Source organism: Lagenorhynchus albirostris, chromosome 16 (assembly GCF_949774975.1).
Source record: "Lagenorhynchus albirostris chromosome 16, mLagAlb1.1, whole genome shotgun sequence".
Taxonomy (NCBI): domain Eukaryota; kingdom Metazoa; phylum Chordata; class Mammalia; order Artiodactyla; family Delphinidae; genus Lagenorhynchus; species Lagenorhynchus albirostris.
Window position 1 is genome coordinate 35,935,646 of NC_083110.1, and position 14,200 is coordinate 35,949,845.

Below are 14,200 nucleotides of genomic sequence, written 5' to 3' on the forward strand. Positions count from 1 at the left end.
TAAACATCAGAGCAAATCTTTTTTTTTAAACATGAGGTCATTTAACTGACATGTCTCCTGGCAGACATACAAGGGTACCAGAAACATCCAAGGACTCTCAAGATGCTACCCAAAATAACAAGGAAATGTAATTTTTAAGTGGGTCTAGTATTTCTCAAGACTCTCTTTAAATCACTAAGTCCATTAACTTAAAAAAGTCTATGAGAGAATGAGGTAAGCTGACTCTGTCAGTTGATTCTTCATGTATTATATACCACACAAAACCCTTAAAGAAAACTGTACTATATCTAATCCCCCTCTAGCTGCTCCTTAAAACACATCCTCTAGTGAGGAAGGTGTTCGTGTCTAACCTAAAATAATTTGTTTAGATGTTTGAGGATGTTCGCCAGAATTACCATGCCGTTACTGTTAACTGCCTTAAGTAGTACTGAGCTAAATCTGTTGGGAGGTGAGGGGAGAACAGTAAGGGTACACCATTTAATCGTTCAATATGCTATCCCTGCATTTATCAGGGTTCTACTGAAAGTTTCAAAAAGTCTTTCACAAACATCCAATTCTGACGTCTACTGCCACTTCTAAGACATCTGACACAAGTTCCTAATCGCAAAGGTTCCTAACCTCCTTTTAGAAGTCCATTTGTCAGGGGTCATGAAGTATACAGGAGACGTTTTAAAAATAAGAAATAGATTTAACTTGCAAGAATACTCTTTGGTGAGGGAGGGTAAAACATGCTAACAAAACAACAACACATGCCTTAAGGATACTAACTGTGATACAAAATTTAAAGAGATGGAGGGGAAACCTACAGATTAAAAACAAGTCTATTGGGACCTAGAGACTATTAGAAATTTGAGACTATGGGAAATTTGAATACTGACTGGATTTATGATAATATTAAGCAATTAATAATTTTTAAGAGATGAAAATGGTATTGTGGTTATACTTTTTAGAGTCCTCTTTTAGAGATTATATACTCAAGTATTTATGGATGAAATCTGTAATTTGCTCCAAAATAATGTAGAGGGGGGAATGGATAGGGTTATACATGGAAACAAGACTGGCCAATGTTTGATGATTATTCAAGCTGCATGAAGTGTACACTGGGGTTTATCAAACTATTGTCTACTTTTGTCTCTGTTTGAAATTCTCCAAAATAAGAACTTAAAAAACAGATAAACTTGAGTCAGGCTGTAGTGGACCTTTGATACTCTACTAAGGACTTTGAACATACATCCAAAGACAAGGGATCACAGAGATTAGGAGTTTGGGATTATTTTTACAAGACAGAAATCTGGGGAAAGTTAAACCCCTGTGGTATTATGTTGGAGAGGCTAGAGGCCAGAGTACCAGGGCAGAGGTATCAAAAACTAAAATAGACATATTAGGAAGAAGCTGCTGTAATAAGCTAGAACCAGGACTGGAGACATACTTGGAAATTTTACACACACTGAGTGACAGCATTAGCCTAATGTCAAGAAAGTTGGGTGGAGAGTGTGAAATGGAGGAAGCTACATATAGATCTGGGGAAACAGGTATAAATAAACAGTAGAAGGCAGCTAGTAAACTTCATTTACAATAAAAATAAGGACTAATGCTTAGTGCTTACTATATGCCAAGCATTGTTCTAGACTTTACATATATATATAAAAACTCCTTAATATATATTGTATATAATATATATTATATACAATATACAAAAGATAGTTTAAAAATTTTTAGAATTAAAATATTATTTAAAATATATATCATATATAATTTAAGATACATTAACATATACTAATTCTTTTTATTGCAACAACAACCTTGGGTGGGTAGATACAATTATCACCCCCCTTCTGAGGAACCTGTAAGTATTCTTGCCCAAGGTTATAGGGCTGAAGTTCTGAAGCTGGGATCCAAACTCAAGTTATTCTGGCTTCAGAATCTGTACTCCTCTAACTTTTGTACTATACTGCACCACTTCTGGTTCACAGAACTTGACAGAAAGAAGTTACTTTATGGAGGAAGGTGATACAATGGCACTTCCTTTATGGTCAATCCAAATGCTTTAAATAAATAGCATGACATTTCAGAAAAACTTACTTAGCTGATGAAACAATGAGTTGTGAATCTTTATATGCTATCAAGTAGCTTTGATTCTCTGGATTATGCACCGTTACCTAAAAGGGAAAATTTTGAAGTTTTGTGGCAATCCATAACATTCATTCATTCACACACAACACACAGTGCTCTAAAAGACATAAAGATGAGGCATAATTAGCCCTTGTCATCTAAGGGAATAACAACCCACATGTTCTAAATTTAAAATAATAGAGCTATAGCTTTTTTACAGAATGTAAACACCACTCTTATAATTGCTTGCTCATAATTAATATATTCTGTACTATACATTCACTGTAATGAACTACCAAGCACTTTAAATGTCAGAAAAGAGCAATCACTAACTTAATAAACTAATATTTTAAACTACTTAAGTAGATTCATTTAGAATTTTAAAAAATTAGATCTGTTTATCAAATGTACCTGACACTCTAGAAAAGGAACAATTTCAATTTCATCTGTGCCAGGAACTTTTCATTCACACTATTTTCCCATAGATGTTTCATAAAGTACCTAGCTAATCCAATCTGCTCAACACACAGTCTATGCATCCTGAAATTCACCGGCAGAATAAATTCTAATCTACACTGAACTGGGTTAAGTCATTCATAAAAGTCAAAGAACAAATAGACTGCATTACAGTTACAATTTCAATTTGGATTAACAAAAGTAAAACTCTAGGGATATGTAATATAAACTATGACAGTCTCACATACAGAGTCACATTTAAGATTAAATAATTTTCTCCAAATAGTTGTCCATACTTACACTTTCTAAGACTCGTAAACATCTCTCTGCTCCCCATAATGAGGCTACTAGTTTCTCTTCATCTTCATCTTTACTTAAATGATCCACACATTCTTTCACTAGGAGAAAAGAAATGGACATAAATTAGCATGTCTCACCACTTCAATACTTACCCCCTTTACTAACATTAAAAGCCATCTGTACACATGCTATGAATATGCTGGAACCTCTCCGAACACTGTTTATTCTAAGTTTTATAGTGTGAGATGCTGAAATTTACGAAAATCTGATTTATAATTATTTTATTTCCATAATTCCCCAATATCAAACTGTTAATGGCCTTTCCTTTAAAAGTTAAGAGATTTTCAAGATGCTACGAAAAGGAACAGACCTTTTCAAACTGATGCAATTATTCTTTGAAGTATGTAAATAGAATATTTTCCGCAGGCTTCAAATAATATATAAAAATGTTATACGTGTGTGTATATCATACCTTTATCTACAATATGATCCAGACCACCCAAAAGCCGTAGTTCTTCTTTAAACCAGTCTCCGGCTCGTTTAGAAGTAAGGGACAGTAATGTCTCCATAGCTAAATGCCCAGTCTGAAAATCAAAAGCACCATTAATGAATACTGACTCTTAGCAATAACTCTGAGGCAACACTTCTAGAGACTGCTTTTTTTAAAACACATACTGCATGCTACCAGCCCACAGTAATACAGAAAATGCTTTTTTAAATAAAATTAAACATTTAAATTCTTAAGCTGAAATGTTTTTAACCATTGGGTTGTTTTCAGAGAAAATCCATTATTTAAAGTAGTCTATCACTTGCCAGTTCAATAAAATATATACTGGTACCATCATATAAAGACTCAAGGGCAAATTGAAGGGTACATGTATTTTAACTGCAAATCAATATGTTGGATTAATTTACCACAAAGGCTGTAAAAGGTAATACTCTAGGAACAAGGTGTGGGTGTGTCTAAATTTTTGTCTGTTGGTAAAAACTGGTATCTTATTGCTTTACTTTGCATTTTTCTAATTATAGCAAATGAGCTTGTATTCATATATTTATCAGTTAACTGTATTTCTTCTACTGTTAAGTCCCGTCAAATATTCTTTCCTTATTTTCTTGCAAAGTTGCTTGTCTTTTTCCTGTTGTTCTATACATTTTCTTATCTATTCTGAACAAAAATCCTTTGTTACTTTTAGGGTTTCAGATTCACCAGTTTTAAACTTTATACTACAGGGTTATTAGCAGCTTAGATATACATAATGTGGCCACCATGACAAAATTATATATAAATAATGATTCAGGACTACCACTAGAGGAAGCATAGAACAGTCAGAGCCATATTTATAAACCAGTTTCGGTTTTTCCCTCTCTTTATTTGCCTTTAATTATTAATCTTACTTTTTATTGTATTTCTTTTAAAAAACATAAAACCACCCACCAACAATGGGCAATTTGGTTCCTGTTGCAATAAAGGAACGTTAGTGTAACAAAAGAAATGCTTTAGTTAACAAGGCTGAAAAGACCTGGGTATCTTCCCAAAGCTTTTTCCTTTGAAAGATCCAAGTTTACATTAAGTCTTCCTGGCCTATTTGGAACTGCATATAAAATAGATATTCAGAAATGCAAAAAACAGACCTTATCAGTGAAAATCTTCCTATTACTGATTTAGAAGAGATTTTATTCTGTACCTTATAGATTTTACTCTATACTTTAAAAAGAACAAGGTTGATATCCAAGGTGACAAATATATAACTAGAATTCAACACTACAAAAACAAATTAAATTTTGCTCATTCTAAGTCCCTGAAAGAGTAATGTAATGAGATCGGTACAGGCAGGTTAGCATATGAGTCACAGAAGTGAAACTGAAGACTAATGAGGCTTTCTTTGCTTAGGAAGATTTGATGTTAATATAGCAAAGACTCATAAGATTTTATGCAAAAAAGGGACTTGACTGTTTCTGTAGGCATAAAAAGGACTGTTTGATATTTTAGGCTATATTCAGTATATAATAAGCTAGTAACAGCCTACAATTCAAACATTTTATTTGAAACTGGAATAGTCCTCAAAGCATTAAAGCACAACCAAATCACTAATCAGAATGCTATTCAGCAATTGTGAGCTCTCAGTTATTTGAATTATATTTTAATATTATTAATGTTTTAAAGTATCTTTCCATGGCACATCAGGAGAAGCAATGTATTTCAAGGAAGAGGTTGAGCAATTAACGAAACAAACAAAATTAATGTGTAGGAGATAGTCACTGTATGAAACAATTCTACTGTTAAAATTTAAAACAAACACAATATCCAAGAATAGCTGAAGTTGGGGTGGGGGGAGGCAGGCATCCTAATATTAGCAACTGTGTGTTCTGGTTTTAATCATGTGAGTTAACTACTTAACACAGTATAACAAAGTTATTATCTGGTGTTTACCATCCTAATAAATTCCACAAAAGATGGAGAAAATTCAATGAACAAGTTTCCCATCATGTTATTTAAGAGCGAATGCCTGGAAAGAATCTAAATGTTCAATAATATGGGAGATGAACTAATAATAATAATTTTTAAAAGCTGTATTTATTCCATTATGCAAATAAAAATTATAGGCTCAAATTTATTTTATAGCATTAAAAATTAGTATATGTTGTAAAATTGTTAAAAGTAAATAAAAATTATGAATATATTTTAAAAGCAGTATACAAATAGTTTGGTGAGGTAGAAAGATTGTTTAGCCACACTTTGAACGTAACAGCTATTTTCTAATTTTAATAAGTGAAAGTACTGAATACGTGTCAATTTTGTATCCTGCTTTTTAATGTTAACGTGCTTTACCCCTCAACCCTCCACTCTACCTGAATCTATTCCCTACTCTACCTTAACTAAACAGAGCAATAACCCTAAGTTCATATGTGGGTAGCACAAAGCATTCTGTAATTTTCTGAGGCAAATGTCTTCAGTTGTCAGTTTAGTGGGCAGTCGAAAAATGAATGTTTATATAGTTCAGATGTTGGAAATATCTGAAAGTCAGGTATATACAAATAATCTTATTTTTTCAAAACGACAAGGCCAATTCATCTTCTACTGGCCTACTAGTCTTTGGGGATTCTACAAGTTAAAAAAAGCCAGAGGAAAGTAGAACTAAAATCAACCAAAGGCAACATAGTCATCTTGAACTTAGGGAGTTGTATTGAGCATAAGGGTAGCCATGGCCATGACCCTGAGTATGAAGGACACTGCTTGACAGAAGGGCAGGTGCCTAGGAATCTTCCGAGTCTTGGTGCCTTGCAGCAGTTAATCAGACATCGTAAGATACTATGGAATAAATGAATGCTCATTGAAACTGGTTCTTTCTGAAGATCCTTTAAATCTTTATTCCTGAAACCCACAGAGGGTTAAAAACTGAAGTTCCTAATAGCCTAAATGTAGTTTCTACGCTGGAAAAAAATTTTTTTCAAAAGGGAAGGATTAGGCAAAACACAATAAAAAATTTACTGGGAAAAGAAATCTAAATACCAATGGGCCAAGTTTAGGAATTTCAGGCAGGGAACAGAATTATGCTCAGAGCTAAACCTTAGAAGAATTTGCCAAATTGTAAACCAAGAGGTTAAATGATTTGTCCAAAGTCATACAGCTGCTGTGACAAATTAAAAACTTTCTGAAAGTAATTTTCATTTTACAATAGAAGGAAGGAACCCACCGTTATATTTTCTAGATCAAGGTGCTTGTTGTGTACAGTTTCACAGAGCCTTCGAATTTTTTCTTTTATTTTGTTCATGTCTTTTTCATTCAGCAGCTTAGCTGAAGAAGCATCTTGTTCCAGTTCTAGAAGTCGAATCATTAGATCTAGGCTAGCTCTATCAAGATCCATGTTCAAACGATCTCTACTCAGTATGTACATGAGGGCAGCTGTACAAAGGGACAGATTCTTCAACGGACCCCCCGCAAAAAAAAAAAAAAAAAAAAGTTAATGTAAGCAATTAGTGACAATTTCAGGAAACAAGACTATTTTGACATTTGTTCATATGTTGGAAACCTTGAAAATGTTTTATTCAGTGAAAACCTCACTCTTAAAATATTCTAGGGAAATGTGAATTAAATAAATACATAAATAAAGCACCACTGCTTAAGATTTTCCTTTCTACAGACCTTCCCTATATGAACGCGCCACAGCTAGAAGCATTTAAGTGGAATTACATGTTTTTGGCCATTCTGTGCTAAATGAGTTTACAAAACCTTTTTTCAGATATATAATCCTATTTTACAATACACTTCACTCTTTGTCCTTTATGATACAGTAAAGTCAAATTTCCATTTAAAATCAATAATGTAGGGACTTCACTAGTGGCGCAGTGGTTAAGAATCCGCCTGCCAGTGTAGGGCACACGGGTTCGAGCCCTGGTCTGGGAAGATCCCACATGCCACAGAGCAACTAAGCCCGTGTGCCACAACTACTGAGCCTGTGCATAACTACTGAAGCCCGCGCGCCTACAGCCCATGCTCCACAACAAGAGAAGCCACCGCAAATGAGAAGCCCACGCGCCGCAAAGAAGAGAAGCCCCCACTCGCCGCAATTACAGAAAGCCCAAGCGCAGCAACGAAGACCCAACACATCCAAAAAATAAAAAAAACAAAAACAAAATCAATAATGTAAATGTGTTTTAAAATCTGTATCAGAAACTTATTTTTTTCTTGTAAAAATAAACACAGCTGGGTTTGTGTCAATACATAAAACTAGGATGCTCAAATAAACATATTTAGACTCATTTCTTTAAAATAAACCTATCAGGTCTGGTTGAACCAAGTAATTTTTTTAAAATCATTAATATAATGTGCTCTCAAAATCATTCAGATCTGGTAGTTAGCACACTCTGCTTATAATAAAATCTACAAGTACTGAAGGTGATATAGGTAAGCATTAATATAACAAAGAGGTCTATGTTTGAATATTCCAACATTTGAGATATTACTTTTTTTCCCTCCTACATATGTATTTATTTTTATTGAAGTATAGTTGATCTTACACTTATTTCAATGCACAGAAACACAATTAACTATCTAAAGATTTAAACTTTGAATCCCCAAAATTCAGACTAGGTGACTAATTAAATGCTTACACAGCAAAATATATTTGGAAATAAGGATGTCACAGTACAGGACTTAGGAGATCCACTGCCCCTAAGAACACATATTAATGCCTTGGTCCTCTCATAACTGCATAAGAAAGCAAATTAATTCTTAGTTCTCTTCTCCCTCATTGTTTTGTACCTGCTACAACTTGGTAATGGAGTTATCCTCACTTGGGGTTAAGTATACTGATTTCAGTTTCAGAAGACTCAATATTAGATTATGTCACCTAATCTGCACTTGGAACATAATTTCCCTGAACAAAAATATAATAAAGCCATCTCAAAATATCACTATTGATGATTAATAATGATATTTTTCTAACTTTGAAAATGTTAAACCCGATTTTTATATGTAAATACGCTTTTAAGTGTCAAAGTCATAATGAAAATGAGGATATGATTCCATTTCACAGTGGGATTCAACATCCAGACAGAATGCTAAAAAAAAATTAGTATCAAAACTTTTTTTCATGCTATTATTATCAAAAACTAGTAAAAGATTTTTTTTCCAGTACTTTCTAATTTGAGGAAATCAGTACTTACAGAATTAAATATCCAGTATGGCATGGTATGTTAGCTACAGTATCCAGTATGGTATGGTATGTATGGTATGTTATATAACGGTTAATAGGATATACTGACAAGTTAAGGAGGAAAAATGTCATGAGAAGACAATCTTAAATGATTTATTAAGCAAGAATTCTGGCATTAAGCTCTAAATATTTAGCACATAAAACTAACTCAACCCATAATGAGAAATATTTACAGATGAATATCCAATGAAGGTTGCTTTTTTTTCCTATTTTGGTCATGCCACACAGCTTGTGGGATCTTAGTTCCCTGACCAGGGATCGAACCCAGGCCCCTGGCATTGGAAGTTCAGCGTCCTAAGCACTGGACCACCAGGGAACTCCTGAAGGTATTTCTCAGTAGCCAAATAAACTAGAATTCTAAAATAATGCTTCTCAATCCCAGAAACTTAAATACCTGATGATGCTGGGAATCATCCAAGGTTTTAAAGACCATTGCTACCATTCCATGTGCTCTCAGGTGCATTCGAAAACTGGGCATGGCACATTTAGTAGCCAAGCTAATAACACTAGAAGAAAATAGACTAGGTTAAGGGGGCTGAAGTTTTTTTATTTGCATAATACCAAAATAAGCAAAAGGGTGCTCAGGGGTGGGGGTGTATGTGTGTCAAAGCATTGCCCATGCAGATCACAATATTAAAAACACGGGCAAAACAAGTTATTAAAAATTTACTGATGTGATTAGGTATGCTATATAAAAAATATGAATAACCCATGATCATCTTCAGTGTTTTCCTTACATTACTACTACCATTAAATGAAAAGCAAAAAATCTCAGCTACCTTTCAAAATGCTTCTGATCCATAAAGATTATAAATATCTAATTGGACATATTCCAAATGACTGGATAACTCAATCAAACCAAAATATTCAATCCATTACAGTATATAAAAGATGATCCAAATCAAAACATGCTTAAATTAAATCAAATCTATCACTTGCATGTGTAAAATCTGGGGCTAAAAGTACTTAAAAGATTCTTTGGCATAACACTCTTTTAAGCATCTGGAAACTGAAGCCTATGCTGTGCTAAAATGCTGTATCATCCAACTTTCCTTTGTGCATGTAGAATCAAGTCCCTTAAAAGAAATCAATCACATTTTAACATCACTGGCTATAACCTACACCTATGATAAGAAAAATCACAAATGTTTGGCTCTAATGAGCTAGAAAATTTTAATGAGAAAGCATGCACACAATTTTCAAATATAAAAATAAGATCTTACCTAAGGCAACGTGTGTTTAGAGGCTGAGTGCTCTTTAAGCCACTTAACAAGTACTCAATGTCATCAGTGAACTCTTGATTTTCACCAAATTCCACCACATCATTGAAGTGCTTCACGTGCTGAACAACAGTATACAACTGCCAAGAAAAAAATATGTCCACCTCTTTTGTAACTATGAAGTAGCATATTTAAATATTTAAAGCACTTGCTATGCTTTATTTAAAAGTGTATAAAATAGTTTATTAGATGGCAACCAAAAGAAATGTTTTAAAAACATGGGTAGTAGTAGGACAAGATAAGTTTGTGGCTCAAAACTGAGTATCAGTATACTGATATGTGTTCAAGATATTAAAAGGCTAAATTACATACGAAATTCTATCCACGTGCAGTAAAACTGTATATGGCTGCTTACTTCTTTGTCTTCTTTTCTGCATTTCAGTGCAGTAACTATATCTTGGTAGGGCTGAGTAGGTATTGTCACAGTTTTTATCACTTTGGGTGGTGGTGCAGGAGCCTTAAAAACTCCATCATCTTTTTGATTTTGCTCCTTTGAAGACAGCCTCACCTATTAATAAAGGTATTAAATTAGTTGTTCTAAATAAATATATAAAAATAGTAACATCTCATCTACTTGGCAAATTTAGCTTAAGAGTAATAAAACCCCTATTCTCCCCCTCAAAGGTAGGAGGAGGCCTCTGAAAGGTCACAAGGGATACTTTAAAATTCCATGCACTACAAGATAAGACTCATATGTATTTTATTCACAAAAGAACCACTCAGGAAGTTATTCTGGTCTTTTTAACTTTACATTTCATACAATTTGTTATCATCTCCAGGACCATTACAAGGAATAAAGAACCACCATTACATACATAAATAGCATTGATAAGCAGCTCAGGACAGACAGGAAAACTATAATAGATAGACAAAAGAATTTTTTAAGTACAGGAGTCCATAGTTTGGGGTAGGGGGAAAAAGCCATAATAAGAGCATGGTATATAATTACTAATATACACAATAATGGTTTAATACTAGTGAAAGAAGTTTAATATGTCAAGAAGACATGGAACTGTACATTACATTTTAGAATGATCTCTATCCCTATTTTTTGTTGTTGTCTATAAAGAACCCATTCCTTGATAGCTCCAGATGACGGAGGTGTCACCATTAATCTGTAAGTATTAATGCATGGTCCTACCAGTTATTCTGAAAAAAGTAATTTGATAAGAATCTTTTTCAAATGTGTTTTGAATTGAAAGGTATTACTGGAATGCAGGAAAAAGTTCTGCTCTGAAAAACAAATTAATCACTCAAAGACACTTTAAGATCAATGTAGGATATAATTTATAATATAGCTTTTAATCATTAATACAAACTTGAAATATGTAATTTATAATATAGCTCTTAACAGTTAATAAAAACTTCAAATAATTTTCCCTTAAACACTAAATACTATAATTCCATAAAATGTCAGGAGTGAAAAAGTAGTCCAATATTTTTTAAGGCTTTCATTTATAACCGAGCAACACCAGAATTTCTGTTATCCTGTCCACAATCCTTACTTTTCCAATGAGTTGAACTAAAGCCACTAAATTTTAGTGAGGAAGTTGAAAATAAACTGTTAAACAGAAAAGCCAGAGACTTTCAAATTATGAATGAAGATAGCAACTGTTTAATTTAAAATTCATTACACAAACATGAAATTAAAAAGTACAGTTCACTTACTGTGACACTCTGAGGTTTTACTGCTGGTGGCCCAGGTAGTTCTTCTGAATCTGGATGATTCCAATGCCTGGCATTATATACAGCTTTTGTAGGAGACTAGAGAAATGAGAAAAAGATCAACTGTTTCCATCTTACTTTGCATCCTTATAAAATTACCTCATTTTAAAACTAAAACTAAAAATCATATAGAGTAATTTAAATACATAAATATATATCCTAGACAGAGCAGGATAAACAATATCTGGCTTATACTCCCACCACGCTCCCATGCCGATGGCAGACATGGAGTCACAGTGCTATTCTGACACAAAATCAACAATCAGTGTTCCGGACAGTCATTACCAACCAAGAAAAGCAATTAAACCTCTTGCCAGGCTTATATTAACTTATAATTATATTAACTAATCAATATAGTTAAATTCAACCTGTTCTTTATTCCTCGTAACTGCTGATTCATGCCCCACGTTCTTCTAACACGGAAAATAAGGCAGGTTATGACAAGGGATAAAAGTCCTTATTCATTTAAGTGAAACTGGTGAGGCCAGATGAGTGCCGTTATTCAAGTTTTCAGGTTTTATAAAGGTAACTATGGTATGTATAACATATTACATAACACACTGGAATCTAAAGCAGTACTATATACTAAAATACATGCAAATGTATAAAAATTCACACCGGGTGGGATAAAGATGTAAATTGCCCCACCCCAGTTCAGATTAGTTTGCTGCCAAATCAATATACTATAAGCTTAATGAAAAAAAACTTTCAGTTTTAACACGTTGAATTTCAGAATTGAGGATAAATAACTGTGAGCCTGCATGATCAAATCCATAGGATTAAATCTGTATAAAAGGAACAAATCCTCACTTTCAAAAGGGGACTAATTAAACAGACTGACATTTTCTCCATCCTTTACAAAAGTGATATTAAATTATGTCCTTTAAACTTCAAATAAATAATCTCATTAGAAATTTTTTGTTTTTAATACTGTAATTAATGATCTTCATACTTTCAGTACTACATTAAAAAAAAGAGTACAAGAGAAACATACTTCAAGACTGGCCAAAAATCTGCATTAAAAAATTAACCATCTTCCCTTATTAGCTGCAGTGAAGTAACATAATTGGAATTAAGCATCATACAAAGCTATCTTTTTATACAAATATTATCTTCAAAATAACCATGCTGTGACAAAGACAACAGTGTAAGCTCCAAAAGAACTGGTTTTTCAAAAGATAAAGTTTAAACTGACTCACATATTAAATTTGTCAGAAAATCTTAATGCTAAAAGGAATCTACTGTGAAACTTACATAAAGCAGTCTCATTTGTATTGTGTATATGAACGTATTATTCTTATATATCAGGTTAGCATAAAGTAATGCAGCATTAGTAATCTAAAGCAATTTATGCACTCATGCAATGACTTGATCAGGCCCCCTAAGGCACAACCATACAGAGCAGACTGAACATAAATTTTTAAACCTAGCTCTATTCCTTACTATTTTCCTCTCAAACATTATCTATATAATCTACATGCCTGCTAACTGTTAGATCCCTCATTTAAGCAACCTCTAATCCCCAAAGCACAGCCATAAGCTCAGGAAGATAACAGACTTTTGAAAGGAATAGGTGCCTCAAGGCTTAAGCACTTTACTTATTTTTAAAAAGCACTGATTTCAGGTAACAAACCATCTTTTGGATAACAAAAAGATTATCTGGTTCCACAGATAACAATATAGCACAGTCAGGTCAACGTTCTAAATTAAACAGACCCTGGAGATTGGGACTGACATATACACACTACTATATATAAAACAGATAACTAATAAGGATCTACTAGATAGCACAGGGAACTCTACTCAGTACTCTGTAATGGCCTATATGGGAAAAGAATCTGAAAAAGAGTGGATATATGTATATGAATAACTGATTCACTTTGCTGTACATCTGAAACTAACACTGTAAATCAACTATACTCCAATAAAAATTTTAGAAAGATTAATACCAAAAATTATATATAAATTAAACAGACCCCCTTCCAGTTAATTGTGAGTGGCAATATATACCTAACAGTTATAAAGGAGACACAGGAACCAGATGGTCCAGATAAATAGTAAGCTCTACTACTGCCTGTTACTAAACATCTTTCTCATCTGTAAAATGGGGTTAATAACAGTACCGACTGTAAAGGGTTGTTGTGAGGATTAAATGAATATATGTAAAACACATATTAGAGTGCCTGAAACAATATGTGCTATACAAGTTTTATTGCTGATAATTCAAGTTATAATAATTATGTGATGATGTGCAATTCTGAGTTCAGCATCTTCATAAAAAGAATTGGAGTATATGGTCTACCCACATAACAGAGGACTGCAATAAAAGGGATAACTGACATGAACACACTCTGTTAACAAATACTATTATTACAAAAAGTAGACTGGGATATACTGTTCTAATTCATCTCAAAAGTAATTGAATGATATGCCTGATAAATACAGAGGCAAAAATCCTCAACAAAACACTAGAAAACTAAATTCAACAGCACATTAAAAGGATCATACACCATAACCATGTAGGATGTATCCCTGGGATGTAAGGATGGTTCAACATATGAAAACCAACCAATGTGATACACCACCTTAACAGAATGAAGGACAAAAATC

At 33.3% G+C, this 14,200-nt stretch overlaps 1 protein-coding gene across 2 annotated transcripts in view; it reads right to left on the bottom strand.

The window, feature by feature from the left end:
- The window catches only part of WAPL (WAPL cohesin release factor), a 77,602-nt gene that overhangs the window by 12,682 nt on the left and 50,720 nt on the right, over positions 1-14,200 (bottom strand). For both annotated transcript variants that reach the window (XM_060125666.1, XM_060125665.1), the window contains exons 5-12: positions 11,534-11,629; positions 10,221-10,373; positions 9,809-9,945; positions 8,980-9,091; positions 6,564-6,791; positions 3,341-3,452; positions 2,869-2,966; positions 2,083-2,159 (exon numbers count right to left, since the gene is read on the bottom strand). In XM_060125666.1, coding sequence (XP_059981649.1) covers positions 2,083-2,159; positions 2,869-2,966; positions 3,341-3,452; positions 6,564-6,791; positions 8,980-9,091; positions 9,809-9,945; positions 10,221-10,373; positions 11,534-11,629 — 1,013 coding nt within the window. The remainder of the gene's footprint in view (positions 1-2,082; positions 2,160-2,868; positions 2,967-3,340; positions 3,453-6,563; positions 6,792-8,979; positions 9,092-9,808; positions 9,946-10,220; positions 10,374-11,533; positions 11,630-14,200) is intronic.